At 37.0% G+C, this 19,214-nt stretch overlaps 1 protein-coding gene across 1 annotated transcript; it reads right to left on the bottom strand.

Annotated features, from left to right (window-relative positions):
- Positions 1-410: 410 nt before the first annotated feature.
- On the bottom strand, positions 411-2,464 carry LOC104213367 (uncharacterized). The gene is made up of 2 exons (XM_009762868.2): positions 1,926-2,464; positions 411-589 (listed from the first exon to the last, which is right to left on the bottom strand). The coding sequence occupies exons 1-2, from the start codon at positions 2,400-2,402 to the stop codon at positions 560-562; spliced, it is 507 nt and encodes a 168-aa protein (XP_009761170.1). The 5' UTR covers positions 2,403-2,464; the 3' UTR covers positions 411-559.
- Positions 2,465-19,214: the final 16,750 nt, after the last annotated feature.

Here is a 19,214-nt window from a genome sequence, read left to right as displayed (position 1 = left end):
GCTGAAAAAGAATATAAAATTTGTATAATTTTTGTATATAGCATACATAATGTATATATATACAAAAATATATACAAATTTTATACATTTTTCAGCTATTATTTTTATGGCGGCTTTACAATGTCATTTTTTCAATTTTTTTCTTTGTTATTACCACTACAGCTTTCAACTTAGGAAGAAAACTATCTTGTATTTTATATTTGAAATTCATTTATTCGATTAAATTAAATTTGTAGTTTGAAGAGTTTTTTTTATTTTTTATTTTTAAGGCTCTAAAAGTTAAGAGTGAAGGATTCACACAATCAGTCCACCACATTTCTTGATTAAAAAATTCCAATCTTTTTTATTTCAACAAATTTTCATTTTATCTTGAAATAAGAAGGGGGGAAAATACTGAAAAGTAGAGTAAATTGGAGCACGAAATGAGTACTATAATATATAATTACAATTTTGATAGATGTGCCAAATTATTGCTGATACACAACATTTTACATATAGAAAGAGTAATGTAGTAAATAATATAATACAAGATTTGGAATTAAGCATTAAGTCTTTATTTTTACTCCTCCTCCTTGGACAGCTTAATCACCTGAAATTAATTAACATAATGCAGCATTAGGCACTACAGTATTCAGAAAAGAAGGAAATACTTCACCAATTAGAAAAAATAATTTTAATCGTTTTACGATTTTTGCGTGTCAAACTACTTTTTGTCCAAGTAGTTAGAAGTTCGAAAGGAGATATTATAAGATATATTTTAACCGAAAGAATTTTCAAATTTTATACATGTAGAATTTAAAACTTGCTACTATAATAGAAAACATGAATTATAGCCTGTTTGACCAAGTTTTTTTTTGGCCAAAAATACTTCTTTTTTTTTTTTTTGCCAAAAGCTCTTTCGGCAAAAAATTGAGGTGTTTGGCCAAGCTTTTGGAAGGAAAAAAGTGCTTTTGAGGAGAAGCAGAAGCAGTTTTGGAGAAGCACAATTAAGTAGCTTTTCTCAAAAGTACTTTTGGTGATAAGCACTTTGTGTTTGACTAATTAGTTTGAAAAACACTTCTGAGCAGCAATTAGTGTTTGGCCAAGCTTTAAAAAACTGTTTCAAAAAATACTTCTCAAAATAAGTTGATTTTTGCAGCTTGGCCAAACGGGCTATTAATCTAAATATTCGTCAATCCATCCGCTTAAATAAAAAAATAATCGACGAATATATAATATATTCATAATTCACGTGTAATATGTGTATAAGTGTCTATAGTCTAGGATACCTGCTAGAAAAAATAAACAATAAATTTGCTAAGCTATTTATGTAAAGATCACTTTTATAGCCGGACGGATTTACTCTAACCGGTATATATAGATTATACACTGAGTATATGCGATTATATACATATTCTATATGAATTATAGATATATTCATCTGTCAATAACTTTTAATTTAAGGGGTTGGGTGAGGCTCTTTGAATTAATTTTTTAATTCTTCTTAAACGAAAGGAAGGTGTGGAGGTAGTCGAGCATTTTTCTGCTTCATATCGGGGGTGAGACTAGTTTGATAGGGTTGGTCTTAGATAATTAGATCTCAATATTGCGTTCACATTATCCTTCCGTTTTTCATAGCACCAACCTTATTTACTGGTTATTATTATTGCATTTCATCAATTTTCTAGTTCTTATGATGCTGTAATTATTTCTATGGTTTCTTTTGATGGTACTTATATATTGTTTTTTCTCGTCTTTTCCGTCTTCTTGAGCCAAGGTTCTATCAGAAACAACCTTTCTATTCTATCGAGGTAGGGGTAAGGTTTACGTACATATTATCCTCTCCATATCCCACTTATGAAATTTTACTACGTGTTAAACAGATAAAAATGACCAAAGGAAGTTATGCTAGAAAGAAGTAGGAGAAGAAGCGATTGACAACTTACTTGCAAACCCTTGCAAGGGCTATTAACATCACAATAAGATCCAACAGAGATCAAATCAAAATAGTACTTATCCTCTGCATATTTATAGCAAGGGCAACTAGTACCAAGTATGCTCTTGAATGTTGGGCAGCATGGATCAATTTTAGTTGTGTTGACCATGCACTTGTCAATCTTTGCTTTGTCACTAGCTGAGCAGCTCGAACTTGGGGCGGGAGGGGGTGGGGATGGTGGTGGAGGTGGAGGTGAGCATGGTGGTGGAGGTGGAGGCGGACATGGACGTGGCTGTGGAGGAGGGCATGGATAAGGCCGTGGCCACGAGAATGGCCATGGTAAATAACATGGAATGTCCCATGGCCAGAGCTGTAACTCATTCCTATCATTGGCTACGGCCATATCTCTGGCCACAACCAGTTGTTGGTGGCTGCAAAATAAAATTGCAGCCACCATTAACATGAGCATATTATTCATGGTTGTCATTTTTTCACTGAATTTTTTTGTGGTACATCATGATACATCTATATATAGATAAATTATTTGTGTTACTATGGTAGGAAGGATTTGATATTTTAGGTATAGGATGTACCACATGTATCACATGCAAAAGAAGTTAAATAATCAAGTCCTTTCAAAATGGCCAAGTGATAAGTATTATTGGATAATGAAAAAAAAAATGACAAGATAAAAAAGCTAGACCATACCCCTATTTTCCTGAATTTTCAAGGTTTTGAATCTATTTTGTGATATTTTTATAGTACTCATTCATTTGATGTTTTGCTCTTTCTAGTTCGGCAAACTCTACCTAAAAGAATATTAAGGTTATGGTTCCTTAAAAAAAATAGTTTCCATTAGAATAAATGTACAAACATTAAAATGATACTAAAAATTTCTTGGGCTCACATCGTTAAATTAGTCATAGTAAAAGTAGTTGGTAACTAACATTACTTTCACCTTTTTTATTTTAGTTTATTAATCATTCAAATTAAGTGTAAGAGTCTAATCCTTATAAACATGTTTAATTTTCACGATTAAATAACTCAAGGTCTCTGGCCTACATGACCTGACCAATTTGTCAGACACTCGTTATCTATTTTTATTGTTCAAATATTTGACAATCCAAAAAATAATTGTTCAAACTCTTTGATAAATGATGTAATATTATTCAAATTAAGTGTACGAGGCTATTCTGACAACTAATTAGTCATAAACAGAAATAACAACCTATATAGACATGTTGAAAACATAATTTATAGTACCAATAATATTTAAAGCAAGAGGTCAAGTTATTACGCCAAAATAACAGGGAAAAAATGTCATGTTATTTGTACATCATGCCCTTTTATAATTTTGAATTTAAGAAAATAATTTTTTTTATCTCTTATATATAAAAGATAGATCACTTACGTGTAAAAGTAAATCTCATATCTATGTGTTCGACATAAAAATGTACAATCATTTATATATATATATATATAAAGCAGGAAAAATAGGAGATGGCTTGGCACCTTTCTTTGGTCAAGGTTCCTATTTACCTATTTTCTCAGTTTTTTTATTTTTTTTCCTCGGATAAACACTCCTGTCCATTACTACCATGGCAAACTTGCGGTTAATTGGCTCAAAAGTTATAGTCCTTATTTAAAGTCTTTAATTTGCCATCAATACTATGTAACCGAAGAAACCTATAGAAGATTCACAGTCAAATAATAATGCTTATTTGAGAGCTCTTTCTGAATGTTATATAAAGAGGCTTACCCTATGTTCCATAGGCATTCCATAAAGATTTAAGGAGAATGAAACTTAAACAGGAGGCTCCTATGTTAGAGTGATTTGGGTTCTCTTGAAAATTCAAATGACAATTTGTCAAGTTTTTTGCTGCTTCTATTACTCTAATTCATATTTTTCTTTGTGATATTTTTTTCCTTAGTGACTCTAAATTGATGTTCTTGTTCAAGTGACTCTAAACTTCTTGATTAATCGTAATTGATATAACAAATTAGGACTAGGAAGGAATGCCCTCTTTTCCTATTACAATAAACTTTACAATTTGTTCTGGTTCATCTATATGACTAAGTTGTTGCGTGTCCGAAATTGAAATGATGCCTTTTTGGGCATAAAATACGTTTATACAGTTAAAAAAAAGTTATATTTTTACCTAAAACGTAGTATAATACTGCGTTTTACAACAATTTGGGCTCACCAAATAAGTGTTCTGCAGGACTGACATTTGTTTGTTAGTGTAAAACGCAGTATAATACTACGTTTTACTTAAACGTAGTATTATACTGCGTTTTACACTAACTTTTGGGCCCACCAATAAGTGTTCTGCGGATAACTGACATAACAATAATTCAAATACATAAAACGTGGTATTATACTGTGTTTTACATAAAAATATTCTGCACCGCAAGCTAGGACTTGCCTTATTAAAGGCGTTAGAATTTTATGAAAATCCATTCAAAACTTTCCTTTAAACTTCCGTTCATACTTCTCTTCTTCTTATCAAGCATTTTTTTATAATGTCTGAAGCCAAAAATAAGGGTTTCATTATATTTAGGGGGGGAGGGTGAAGTTGTAATGGAGAGTAACTCTGTGAGGTATAGTTCACTTGCACAGTGTTATGTTAAATTGCCGCTTACAATAGAGTACGATAAATTGGTATCGTTGTTATGTAAAAAAATGAGTGTAAGGAAACGTTCGGTGAACCTTAAAGTAACCGGTAGATTTTCGTATTCTGTGACTCCTCAAGGGTTTGCTTATTATTCTGAGTTTAACATCGAAGATGATGAAACTCTTAGATTTTTTGCGGATTCCGGATGAATACAGGGAATTTATTTTAATAAAATTATTGAAAATGTACGTCAAGGTTGAAGACGTTCCCAATAATGAGGGTGTGCATAGTAGGGATAACCCCAGTCATCGGGTGGTTATTCTGGAGCAGTTTTTGCCGGACAGATTCCTGATGAAAGAGCTTGCCTTGATTTAAACTTGTCACCACTGGCGAATGAGCAGCCACAAAATAATTTTTCGACTTTATATGATCCACAAGACGACTGGTAAACTTCAATTTTTCTACGATGTTTATTTTATGTTTGAATTGGATTGGTATTAACACTTATATTTTTCATAGGGGGTACCGTTCGAATATGAATTTTACAAGTTATGACCCCGCTCCTAGTTGGAATATGCGTAGTTCTGGCGTGTTGGACCACGGTGGTCCATTCGGGAGTCATCACCAACAAGAAAATATCCATCATAGAACGTCAACATAGTATGACTTGTAAGTAAAGTGATATAGCTATATGTAAAGTATTTATCTAGTTGAGTAGCTTATCATTTTGTTCTTTTTGTGCAGTGAAAACGAGCAACTTGATGTTCTGATCTCACACAGTTACCCATAGACGACGTATTGACTCGTGATTTGGCAGATGCGCAGAGTTAGGAAGATGATAGTGATTACGACAACAATACCGATGAGTCTGGAGATAACACACCCTTCCTTGATGAGGGTGATGAGGAGGAGGAAGTGGAAGTGGATGCCGAACCTGAGCTGACGAGGGAGCATGCTCCTCCACCTCCCGTTAGACCAAGAGTGTACGAGTCTCACGTACCGTTTCATGAGCGGAATATTCCCTACCTTGATAATCTGCCAAGTATGCCAGACGTGGATGCCCTCACAAGGGATGATGATGAAATTCAGTCAGCAATGTGGGATGAGTCTAGACCAGCGGTGCTGGCAAAAGGCATGTATTTCCCCGATAAAGCTCGCCTAATCAGGGCTGTAAAAATCTATAGCATAAGATAATGCCGTGAGATGACGGTGAGGGAGTCAACTACGGAGGTAAACAAGGCTGTATGCCATAGAGACTTTATGGGTTGTCACTGGATGTTGCGTGCCAGCAAGAAGAAATCAGGGTTGTGGAAAGTGGGTAATTTATTAGCACCCACATATATGAAATGGACACATTCAATGAGAATCACTTCAACCTAGATGTAGACTTGATTTCTCTTGTCTTGATTCCATATTTGGAAGTGTCCATTAGGTTCAAGATTAAATAGTGTATTACAGCCGTCCACCAGGAGTATAGTTGTACTATAACTAAAAGAAAGGCATATCTCGGTCGCAAACATGCCTTTGAACTTATTTATGGCGACTGGGATAAGTCTTTTTCATCTCTGTCCAGGTACATGGCCGCACTGCAATATTTTAACCCCGGGACTGTTGTTGAATGGAGGCGTGAGCGGAGTCCGGACAGACCCGAATATATTTTCAACTATATGTTCTGGTCATTTAAACCAACAATTGATGGTTTTGTGCATTGTTGTCCTGTAATTTCCATAGACGATACTCATGTCTATGGAAAGTATGATATTAAGCTTTTGATTGCAATTGCAGTAGATGCCAACAGACAAATATTTTCACTAGCTTTTGCCATTTGTGCCAACAAAAGCGAAGAGACGTGGACGCTTTTTTTGAACCACTTGAAGCAACACGTTGTCAAACAACGTTCAGGTATTTGTCTAATATCTGATCGACATGGTGGTATTTTAAGTTCTGTACGACATTTGTCTGAATGGCAGAAACCCTATGCATACCATCGTTACTATGTGAGGCACCTGAAGGCCAATTTCCAGAAGAAATATCCTGACAAGGCCTTGCATGATTTAATATGGATGGCTGCAACTGAGCACCAGCAGTGCAAATTCATGAGGCGCATGGAAGCGATCGATAGTTAGATCCACGAGCCTATACTTGGTTGATGGGACATGAGCTTCATATATGGACATTGCATGCTGATGGCGGCAGACGATGGGGAGACCTGACTACAAATGTGTTAGAGTCATTCAATGGCTTGTTGAAGTCTGCCCATGGATTGCCTGTCACTGCCATGGTCCGTATGACATTCAAACAGATTGCGGAGAGGTTTGTTGAAAGGCATGGAGCTGAATCGGCATTGATGGACAGGGGTGTTCAATTTATGATTATACCGGGGGAATAATCTACAAACGGTGAATGAAGCCAACAGGTTGTGTTCAACAAGTTGGTTTAGGGGCAACCAACTATATTGATAGGCAATATAGTGTTGCTGCATACGTAAACACGTATAATGGGCAGTTGCAGCCATTAGGTGCTGAGCATCATTGGCCGTTGGAACTTTTTAAAATGGTGTGTAACAAGGACTATTTGCGCAAGCTGCAAGTGCAAAAGAGAACGCGTATACGAAACCAAATGGATGTTGGTGACACTGTTTATGCGCGTAAATGTGGCATATGCTCGCAAACAGGACACGGCCGTCGTAAATGTTCTTCAGGTGGTGTGCGTGGCGGTGGCAATCCTGCTTCTGGTGCAAGTTCGTCCAATGTACCCAACTATCAAGGATACACCTAGTCTTTTGTTTTCGTATTGTTTTTTGTAATACGTGTCTGTACTTGTGTATGTTGTAATATCTATCAAATAAAATTATATTCCACAATCTTGTTACATATTTTTTTTAACATGACCTTTTGAATTGGGATGTTGATATGGTTATTCAAATATTCAACTTATTTGTGTTAGTAAATAAGACGAATCTAAAAGCTAAAAAAAAAACCTATAAAATCAAGACATCCTTTATTATCCTTCTTAAAATTTAATATGTAAAGCATGGTATAATACTACATTTTGTGTGCTGAAAAAAGCTGAACCGACTGCGAAATAGCTGTTTTGTTTTAGAAAAATTTAATATATAAAGCGTGGTATAATACTGCGTTTTATGTGTTGTCTTGTCGTTCTGAAAAAAGCTGAACCGACTGCGAAAAAGCTGTTTTATTTTATAAAAATTTAATATGTAAAGCGTGGTATAATACTATATTTTGTGTGTTGTCTTGTCGTTCTAAAAAAAGCTGAACCGACTGCGATAAAGATGTTTTACTTCAGAAAAATTTAATATGTAAAGCGTGGTAAATTACTACATTTTGTGTGAAATCTTGCCTATAAATAATGGGCGCATTCTAGTTATTTTCTGCGCTTAACAATAACCAATAGTAAATATTTTCATAAAGCCAAGGTTTCTCTTTAACAAATGTCTCAACAACCCCTTTATGTCCCAAGGTGCGAGTGCGACAAAAAATGCATGATGCACATTTGTTGAAAGAAGCTGGACGCCGCTCCTGGTCGTGTATGAACAAGTTTTATAGACAACCCGACGAACCTACATGTAATTTTGAGGTATGGGTTGATGAACCCTGTCAGTAGGAATACTACAAAGACAAGCTCCAAGATCTTCATAATTTGTGTTTGAAGCAGTGAGAAAGAGAGCGAAAATCCAAACAAGAAGTTGTGGAGTTGAAGGCGAAACTCAAGGAGGTGGAAGAAGAAAAACAAAGTTGGAAGACCAACTCAAGTGGTTGGAGCAGAGAATACTAGGCGGTCGTGACTAAACAATGAAACAATGACATGTACGTGTTGAGCGTAGTAGTGTATTTTTATGTTTCCCTTGTCATGTTTTTTTCATTAGTTGTACTGTTTGTGTTTGTTGTGTGTATCTTAGGTTTTCTATGTTTTTGTTTGTGTTGTACTGTTAAAATAAAATTATTGTTCAAATTGTGTTAAAATAATATTGTTGTTAAAATACAATCCTTGCCATTATTTACATAATGTAGTATTTACACAAAATACAAACAAAAATAAATCAATGAGTCCCGCAACCTGTGTGCTTCAATGCAGCCGCTGGCCTGAGTCGCATCCCCTGTCACCCGGGTACACTATCAGGATCATCATCATCAAGTCGCCTCTTTATGTGAGGATGCGCAGCAGCATCGACAATACAATTGGCAAGATCGGTAGAAGGGGCCATCTGTCCGTCAACAACCTACAAAACAATTACTAAGCTTAGCATATGAAAATGTATATTAGTAATGTACTTGTTAAGTCAAAAACATTTTCTCACCGTGGTCTCGTCGACCTCCTGAGTATAAGCATCTGTGGTGTCCTTATTATCACATATAGTGGCCTCCGTGATGGGCTGGGACGAAGCCTTAATAAGAAAATAAAAAATTAATTTATGGCAAATCATTAAGGAAAAGAAAATAAATTAAAATTTTACAGTAATACAAACATACTTGCGCCTGTGGTAGATCCGCATCAACCGCCGGGGATGAGGCATAACTCAACCTGCGCCCGCCATCCACATCTCGGGTCGGAAAATCCTCAGCTGCGGTAGATGGGCCTAAAGAACTGGTCTATATCTCCGTCGAATGTACCCGTGATCAATAATAGATATGACGGGGTGACATGCGATACTGGTGGAGACAGCTGAAGGCTGTACGAAGGCATGTTGTTGGAAGGCTTGTCTACCTGAGGGAAATAACCCGGCTAATCATCTCCAAGATCCTCATCAGGTGCCTCAACAGGTGGGTCGACAGGTGCCTCAACGCCCTCTTCTTGGGGGCCACCTCCTCGCCGTCCCCCGCAATCCCGTGGGGCACCCCTGGCTTGTGCCCAACCCCTGCCTTGTAGGACAGGCCTACCCCGATGGTGCTCGTCTGGCGCTGCATAGTCAGCCTCGTGATCCAACCTCGCGCTCTCTCTGGCTCGTTGCAGGGTCCGGAGAGCCATCTCTTCCACCCGCCGACCATACTCAATAACTGTAGCATTGTCGCCATGCTGCTGCATCTCCTGTCCCAACTGGTAGGACATGTGATGCCCAATAGCCTGCACAACATTTAAAATATTAATTAAATAACGCTATATCACAATTATAAAGCTTATCCCACAAAACATACCAGTGCCTCGTGCCTCCTAGCGTATGGTCTGTACCGACCGCCAAGAACATAAACGGGGTTCCCGATATCAGTCGGGTGTGATGGCAGTACCATGACGTATAGAGCTCAATAGTCGCTTGCTGGATCTGTGAAGGTAGTGGCAGAATCAAGTCCTCTCGCTGGTCCCAAATATGGTCCTACGCCTCTAGCCATCCTACAAATTCGTCGTCCACCCTAGAACGATCATCCCGCTAATAATGTTGTCATGACCCCAATCCTCGGTTGTGATGGCACCCAACACGATACTAGGCAAGCCCGACCAATTCATCACTCACAATCCCTTATGTAGAATTCATTACCAATTAATAGGATTTAATGCCAAATTAACATGATTATACTCTGTAGCAATAGATAAACAGTACGGAAAATCCACAAAATATCCATATAAATCCCACCGATCTGGTGTCACGAGCCAAGAGCCTTTAATACAAGTCTGTGTAGCAACCTATACATAGAGTTGTCTAGAATGCGGAAAATAAAGAGGATAAAGGGAGAAATCGGGTCCTGCGGACGCCATGCAGCTACCTCGATGACTCCGGAATAAGCTGAACAACAGCAGAAAGCTCAAACTATGCCTCCGGGATACCTGTATCTGCACACATGGTGCAGGGAGTAAAGTGAGTACTCCAACTCAATGAGTAATAGCAATAAATAATGACTGACGGAAAGAAGAGTCGTAAAACACTACGCAGTTCTATATTAAAACAGTGAGAATATCAAAAACAACAACTGAATGAAGAAGTCAGTTAAAAGTCCTTTAAGCCAGTATTCATTCATTTACTCCTTACGATAACCGAATTCATATTCGTACTACTGCGGCATGTAGCCCGATCCATATAGTATACTTCTACGGTGCGCAGCCCGATCCATATATATATATATATATATATATATATATATATACATACTGATGCGGCGTGCAGCCCGATCCAAGAATAGTCGACTGCGCTCACTGGGGGTGTGCATACTCCAGAGGGGCTCCTTCAGCCCAAGCGCTATACTACTGCGGCGTGCAGTCCGACCCATATAATATACTACTACGGCATGCAGTCCGATCCATATAATATACTAGTGCGGCGTGCAGTCCGATCCATATAATATACTACTGCTGCATGCAGTCCGATCTGCATAAATATATATACTGCTGCGGCGTGCAGCCCGATCCATAGCATATCAAATAACCTCACTATGGGGTTCTCGACCCCTCTCAGTCAATATAGACTTGTCCTCTCGGGCACAATAAGATAAGACGGAGTTCTCAACCCACGCGTTACCCTCATTAGGATTTAACAATTTCTAAAGCTGGTTCATATTATGTTTATCAGTTAAGAACATGACTGAGGGTATGATTTCGACAAGAAAAGTGAGGTCAAAAAATACAAATGCCCCTAAGGGTTCTACAGATCGGCACGAGGCCCCAAACATGGAAACTAACCCATAATATAATGATATTAATTAAGTCTCAGTCAAAAGTACAGTAGAGTCATTGTGATGACCCAAAATATCATATTTAAATTAAATAATTATATCGGTGTTTTAAGACCTTGAAAAGTACTATCAATAATTCCTCGACTTTCGTGCGCAGTCCGTATAATTTTCTAGAAGGATTTTATGTGAAAAATGGATTAAAATATGAATTAGAGCTTTAAAACTCTATTGAGTTGACTTCGGTCAATATTTTGAGCAAACAAACCTGGATCCGAGGTTTGACCATTCTGTTAGTTCTGTATCGTGATTTGAGACTTGGTCATATGCCCGAAATTGAATTCAGAGGTCCCTAGCTCAAATTATCGCCATTTAACGGAATCTAGAAATCCAAGGCTAAAGATTTCTTAAGTTTAACTGGAAATTTGACTTTTGTGCAAACGACCCTGGAATGGAATTTTGATCATTCCAATAGCTTTGTATGATGATTTCGCACTTGGGCGCATGTTCGGATTTGTATTTGGAAGTCCGTAGGATAATTCAGCGCATTTTGGCGAAAGTTGGAAAATAGAAGATTTTGGGAAAGTTTGACCGAATGGTGAATTTTTGATAACGAGGTAGGATTTCAATTCCAAAAATGGGAATAGCTCCCTTACATCAAATATGACTTGTGTGCAAAATATGAAGTCATTCCGGATTGATTTGATATGTTTCGGCGCAAAATATAGAAGTTAGAAGAATTGAAAACTCATAATTCGATTCATGGCACGATTCAAAATTTTAGTGTTGTTTAGCATGGTTTAAATCCTCGACTAAGTTCCTATTGTATTCTGGAACATGTTGGCATATTTGGTTAGAGTCCCGAGGGGCTCGGGTGAGTTTCGGATCATTTTTAGGCCAATTTAACTTGCTGGATTTTGACAGCAAGGTTCAAAAATTCTGATGCGAGGAGTATAATTTGGAAGCTTATATCTAGCAATCTATAAGGAATCTGAAAATGTACAAAACATGAAAGCTGTAGCCGTGCATTCTAGTTTCCAGAACATTTAATCATTTATAATTTGGATATTTATACATAAAGTTATGATCTATTAAATAAGGGCTGGTAAGGTTGTTTTGAAATTTCCCAGAAATTTCTAATGCGAGGAGCCTACTTTGGAAGCTTATATCTCGAAATATATAGGGAATATGAAAATATGCAAAACATATAGGCTGTAGCTCTTGGATTCTAGTTTTCAGAAAGTTAAACCATTTGTCATTCGAATATTTGTATAGAAAGATATGATTGATTGAATATGGCTGGTAAAGTTGTTTCTAGTGGACTTTTAGTGACGGATGGACATAAACTTAAGGACCAAAAATGCTCATTTTCTTCATTTTCGTTTTGGGATTTTTGGAGCTCGGTTCTTGGGCGATTTTGAGGTGTTCTTCACGATTTCAACTCAAGTAAGTGTCCTATACTCGAAAGTGTTTATATTACATAAATCCATGGTTATTTTCATCGTTTAATTCGGATTTAAATGGAAGAAATCAAGATTTTTGCAAAATCTTCCAAAAATGAAAATTTTACATTTTGGAGGTCGAGTTGTAATCGGAATTTGATAAAATTTGTATGGGTGAACTCGTGCTTGAATGGGTTGTCGGATTTTGTGAGTTTCATCGAAATTCGAGACGTGGGCCCCGCGAGCGAATTTTTAGTGTAATTTCGGATTTTAATGGAAAATGCAAAATTTCATATGGAATTAATTCCTATAATTTTTATTGACTGAATAGAATTGTTTATGACTATATTTGAGAATTTCGGGCACGAATTCGCGAGGCAAAGGCTTGTTGAAATTTTGAATTTCTTACAAAGCGAGGTAAGTGTTTGGTCTAACCTTAGCTTGAGAGATTAGGAGTTGTGTCTTATTTGCTACATGTTAATTGTGGAGTACGACGTATAGGCATGGTGACGAGTATCTATACGTTGGTGTCAAGCATGTCTGTGAGTCTTGTATTATAATTGTTATGACTCTGTTGTGGTTTATTGCGCTTCATAAATCACCATTGTTCTCTTGCCGGGATATTTGTTTGATATTATTGTTCCCTTGTCGCGATGTTTGTTTTGATAGTATTATTCCCTTACCGGGATGTTGTTGAAATATCATTGTTCCCTTGCCGGGAAATTGTTATAATGCTCTTGTTCCCTTGTCGGGATTCCTTGTGACTATTGTTGGCTTGTAACTGGGAGCGGGTGGTACGCCTACCACAAGATATAATGAAATGGGAGCGGGTGGTATGCCTACCATAAGAAATAATGAATTGGGAGAGGGTGGTACGCCTACCACAAGATATGATGAAATGGGAGCGGGTGGTGCGCCTACCACAAGATATAATGAAATGGGAGCGGGTGGTACGCCTACCACAAGATATAATGAAATGGGAGCGTGTGGTATGCCTACCACGAGATACATGAAATGGGAGCGGGTGACACGCCTGCCACGAGATACAAGAAATGGGATCAGATTGCACGCCTGCAACAAGACGTGAAAAGAAAGTGAAATCTGCCTTTGTTTTCCTTATTCTTGTTAGTGGTTGGATTTTGATTCCTTTATAATTCTCTTGATATTCTGTTTTTACCTTTTTTTATATATGTTCAATACTCCAAATTTCAACAATTGTTACATTTTTAACTCAATTGATTTCTCAACTAAATTTTCCTTAAATCGTTTGAGGCTGTACTTTACTTAAAAAGGAATTTCTACTATGTTTTGATTTATTGATTTCTCGTATTAAAGGTAAAGGATTCATTCGATATTGTACTTTAATTGAAAAGGGTATCTTCTTTATCAAATGATTTCTAAAAATAACTTCATCTTTTCTTGTTGATTCCCTAATTGGGTTGGAAGCTGTACTCTACTTTATGTTAAGTGAATGAGGCGTCACAAGGTGACATTTACTCGAAAAAATTATATTCGAAAGATGCTGATTTGAAAGATATTTTATTTAAAGGAAATATATTCAAAATATTGGGTTGCATATTATCTTAGAGATTATTACTTGAAGGATTTATAGGCGAAAGATTGATATTTGAAAGACTTGATAAATTTATTGCACTTGTATCTATTATTTTTTGAGAAACATTTATGGTGTTCTTGTGGCCTGCTATTTATATCACTTGTTGATCATTGTTGCAATCATTGTTATCTGCTTCAAATTATATTTGTACGCTATATTGCACAAGTTCATTTGGTAGTCTGGTCCTAGCCTCGTCACTACTTCGCCGAGGTTAGGCTAGGCACTTACCAGCACATGGGGTCAGTTGTGCTGATACTACACTATGCACTGTGTGCAGATACTAATACCGGAGTGCTTGGACCGTAGTGAGGGTGCTGTCTTCAGCCCACACAAGCGACACGAGGTAGTCCTGCAGACGTCCGCGGGCCTTGGCGTCACCTCCTATCTTTTCCTTCATTCTATTTCCTTTACTCATTCCAGAATCAGTGTTTATTTTATCTTTCAGACTTTGTATGTAGTATTCTTAGACCGTCTGTGAAGCTGTGACACCAAATTTTGGGTAGAGTTGTATTTAGACTTCCACAATTTTGTATTAAGATAAATTGTCAGATTTTGTCTTCCGCTTAATTATTTGCGCTATTTGCATGATATCTACTCATCACTGATAATGGTTTAAAACTAGAAAAGGTTAAGTAACTAGGATAATTTGGCTTGCCTAGCTTTCACCAGTAGGCGCCATCACGGCTCTCGAGGGTGTGAAATTCGGGTCGTGATAAGTTGGTATCAGAGCTCTAGGTTACATAGGTTTCACAATTCACAAACAAGCTTAGTAGAGTCTGAGGGATCGTATGGAGACGTCTGTATTTATCCCCTAGAGGCTACAGAGTTAGGAAAAGTTTCACTCCCATTCTTCTCTGTCGTGCGATTTTGTTCTCTCATTGCTAAATTAAAACCTCTACTCTTGTCCTTTCACGAATGGCGAAGTCACGTGCCACTTCTTCAGCCGAACAACATAATAGACCAGTGATAGATCAATTACGTCTTCAGAGGCTTTGCGGAGGTTGGATAGGTTTCACCAAGCTCTTTGCTACAACTTTCAGCGGTGCATCTTTTGAGGACCCGCGTGATTATCTTAACCGCTGCTATGAAGTATTGCATAATGTGAGAATAGTCGAAAGCGATGGGGTTGATTTTGCTGTCTTTGAGATGACAAGTAGAGGTAGTGGAAAGATAATGTATTTACTAGACCAGTTGTGGTTCCGACGGAAGATGCAGATGTATCAAGAGATCACCTAATGAATCAGGTAGGAGTCAGGATGTTAGAGGTGGAGGTGAGACTCCTAGAGGTGGAGAGTCAGTCCATTGATATATTTTCTATGGTATGGCTGAGGTTGCTACACCAGACGGTATCGTTATAAGTACGGTCTCGAATTATTATAATATCAAAATTTCCTTAACTTGATTCGGTTTTAAGTATCGAGGAAAGGTCTCCTATTGTGCTCCACTTATGGGTGAGCTTCATAATTCTTAAATCTACATATGTGAATACTTTTGTTGGGAGATTATATGGAGATAGCTATGTCTATCATTATGTGTTGGTCACTAAAAATAGTTGTAAAGCTAAAAGTAACTTTTGTTAATCAATTCGATGAGTTTGATGTAATTTCTAAATAATTGATTTCTGTTGTAAATTATATGCCCTACCGGTAAGAGGGATCATTGTATGTTGTGATTTTGTTTAACTGAAATTATTTGAAAGAAGGAAGAAAGGAAATGGAAAATTTTAGTTGGCACAATGTGCAAAATACTTGTGATTCAGAGTTGAGGATGAGATCCTCACATTTTTTTATATGATATGAAATATTTAAACCGGGCTACAAGCTGCGGTGGATGTTATATAAGGACGAGGTTCTTGTGGTGAAAAATTTATGTGTTTAAAATTCCCCCTTGTGAAAATTAAAAATTTGTACTATAGTACTTATAGGGAGTCATGCCTATGAGGCTTATTTGAAAATTCTTGTACAAATATCTCTGTGCATAATTTGCCAAATTGTATTGTAATTATTGAATTTTAGCTTGAGGTGAGTGCCCAGGTGGCGTTAAATGTGAGTTGTTAATTTATGTAAGTAATTATGAGGTCTTCATACCTTGTTGTTGGTAAAGTAGAGGTTTGAAATGAGATTTTTGCTAACCTGAGGTTAATTGGCAATTTTGTAATCTATTATGAACAACCATTAAGATCAGAAATGTGATTATGGTCATACATATGATGCGTTTTATGTCGAGATATCATTGTGATAATGTCGTGCTTGTAATGCGGAGATTAGTGTTATTGATATATACTTTGCTGTGCTTTCTTGGGTTGTGGACATGTTGTTAGGAGTTGTTTTGGTGTTACTCTAACAGGTGCATAGGCCCAATTACAGGGGAGACTCTGCCGAAATTGCTGCAAAATTTGGGAGTTAGAAAAATTTGGGATATTGAGATGTGCAAAGAAAGAGATAAGTTACATTATGTGTTTGAGGACAGACTCTACTTCTCATTTGAGGACGAATGACCCGAAGTAGGGGAGAATGTAATACCCTGTATTTGCTGGGTGCATAGGCACGAGTTGCTATAACCAGTCGAGACTAATATTGTGTGTTGACGTGAAAAAAATCGGACCTTTCTGAAAATGATTAGAGTGTAAGAAATTTGGTCTCAAAGTTTACAAATATGGATAAAGGAAATAATCTCAATTAAAATGGTATTGTCGGACTTATGTCGAATGCGGTAATGTGGGATCAACCGCGAATAATTGTGTAAAAGTAAAATCATCAATTTGGTAACTTGAGAATAATTCTTAGTACGTTCGAGGACGAACGTTTGTTTTAGATGTGGAGAATGTGATGACCCAAAATATCATATTTAAATTAAATAATTATATCGGTGTTTTAAGACCTTGAAAAGTACTATCAATAATTCCTCGACTTGCGTGCGCAGTCCGTATAATTTTCTGGAAGGATTTTATGTGAAAAATGGATTAAAATATGAATTAGAGCTTTAAAACTCGATTGAGTTGACTTCGGTCAACATTTTGAGCAAACGAATCTGGATCTGAGTTTTGACCATTCCAGTAGTTCTGTATCATGATTTGGGACTTGGTCATATGCGTGAAATTGAATTCAGAGGTCCCTAGCTCAAATTATCGCCATTTAACGGAATCTAGAAATCTAAGGCTAAAGATTTCTTAAGTTTGACCGAAAATTTGACTTTTGTGCAAACGACCCCGGAATGGAATTTTGATCATTCCAATAGATTCGTATGATGATTTCGCACTTGGGCTCATGTTCGGATTTATATTTGGAAGTCCGTAGGATAATTCGGCGCATTTTGGCGAAAGTTGGAAAATAGAAGATTTTTGAAAGTTTGACCGAATGGTGAATTTTTGATAACGAGGTAGGATTTAAATTCCGAAAATGGGAATAGCTCCCTTACATCAAATATGACTTGTGTGCAAAATATGAAGTTATTCCGGATTGATTTGATATGTTTCGGCGCAAAATGTAGAAGTTAGAAGAATTGAAAACTCATAATTCGATTCATGGCGCGATTCAAAATTTTAGTGTTGTTTAGCATGGTTTAAATCCTCGACTAAGTTTGTATTGTATTCTGGAACATGTTGGCATATTTGGTTAGAGTCCCGGGGGGCTCGGGTGAGTTTCAGACCATTTTTTGGCCAATTTAACTTGCTGGATTTTGACAGTAAGGTTCAAAAATTCTGATGCGAGGAGTATAATTTGGAAGCTTATATCTAGTAATCTATAAGGAATCTGAAAATGTACAAAACATGAAATCTATAGCCCGTGCATTCTAGTTTCCATAACATTTAACCAGTTATCATTTGGATATTTATACATAAAGTTATGATCGATTAAATAAGGGCTGGTAAGGTTGTTTTGAAATTTCCCAGAAATTTCTAATGCGAGGAGGCTACTTTGGAAGCATATATCTCGAAATATATAGGGAATATGAAAATATGCAAAACATATATGGTGTAGCCCTTGGATTCTAGTTTTCATAAAGTTAAACCATTTGTCATTCGAATATTTGTATAGAAAGATATGATCGATTGAATATGGCTGGTAAAGCTGTTTCTAGTGGACTTTTAGTGACGGATGGGCAGAAACTTAAGGACCAAAAATGCTCATTTTCTTCATTTTCGTTTTGGGATTTTTGAAGCTCGGTTCTTGGGCGATTTTGAGGTGTTCTTCACAATTTCAACTCAAGTAAGTGTCCTATACTCAAAAGTGTTTATATTACATAAATCCATGGTTATTTTCATCGTCTAATTCGGATTTAAATGGAAGAAATCAAGATTTTTGCAAAATCTTCCAAAAATGAAAATTTTACATTTGGAGGTCGAGTTGTTATCAGAATTTGATAAAATTTGTATGGGTGAACTCGTGCTTGAATGGGTTGTCAGATTTTGCGAGTTTCATCGAAATTCGAGACGTGGGCCCCGCGAGCGAATTTTTAGTGTAATTTCGAATTTTAATGGAAAATGCAAAATTTCATATGGAATTAATTCCTATAATTTTTATTGACTGAATAGAATTGTTTATGACTAGATTTGAGAATTTCGGGCACAAATTCGCGAGGCAAAGGCTTGTTGGAATTTTGAATTTGTTACAAAGCGAGGTAAGTGTTTGGTCTAACCTTAGCTTAAGAGATTAGGAGTTGTGTCTTATTTGCTACATGTTAATTGTGGAGTACGACGTATAGGCATGGTGACGAGTATCTATACGTTGGTGTCAAGCATGCCTGTGAGTCTTGTATTATAATTGTTATGACTCCGTTGTGGTTTATTGCGCTTCATAAATCACCATTGTTCCCTTGCCGGGATGTTTGTTTGATATTATTGTTCCCTTGTCGCGATGTTTGTTTTGATAGTATTATTCCCTTACCGGGATGTTGAAATGTCATTGTTCCCTTGCCGGGAAGTTGTTATAATGCTCTTGTTCCCTTGCCGGGATTCCTTGTGATTATTGTTGGCTTGTAACTGGGAGCGGGTGGTACGCCTACCACAAG

Source organism: Nicotiana sylvestris, chromosome 11, assembly GCF_000393655.2.
Source record: "Nicotiana sylvestris chromosome 11, ASM39365v2, whole genome shotgun sequence".
Taxonomy (NCBI): domain Eukaryota; kingdom Viridiplantae; phylum Streptophyta; class Magnoliopsida; order Solanales; family Solanaceae; genus Nicotiana; species Nicotiana sylvestris.
The sequence above is the reverse complement of the archived record's forward strand: the minus strand, read 5'-3'. Positions and strand labels throughout refer to the sequence as shown.

Coding starts and splice junctions, on each gene's coding strand:
- LOC104213367 (XM_009762868.2), bottom strand. CDS start 2,402: ATGACAACCATGAATAATATGCTCATGTTAATGGTGGCTGCAATTTTA. Junction 590..1,925: donor GCCCTTGCAAGGGTTTGCAA/GTAAGTTGTCAA, acceptor AATTAATTTCAG/GTGATTAAGCTGTCCAAGGA.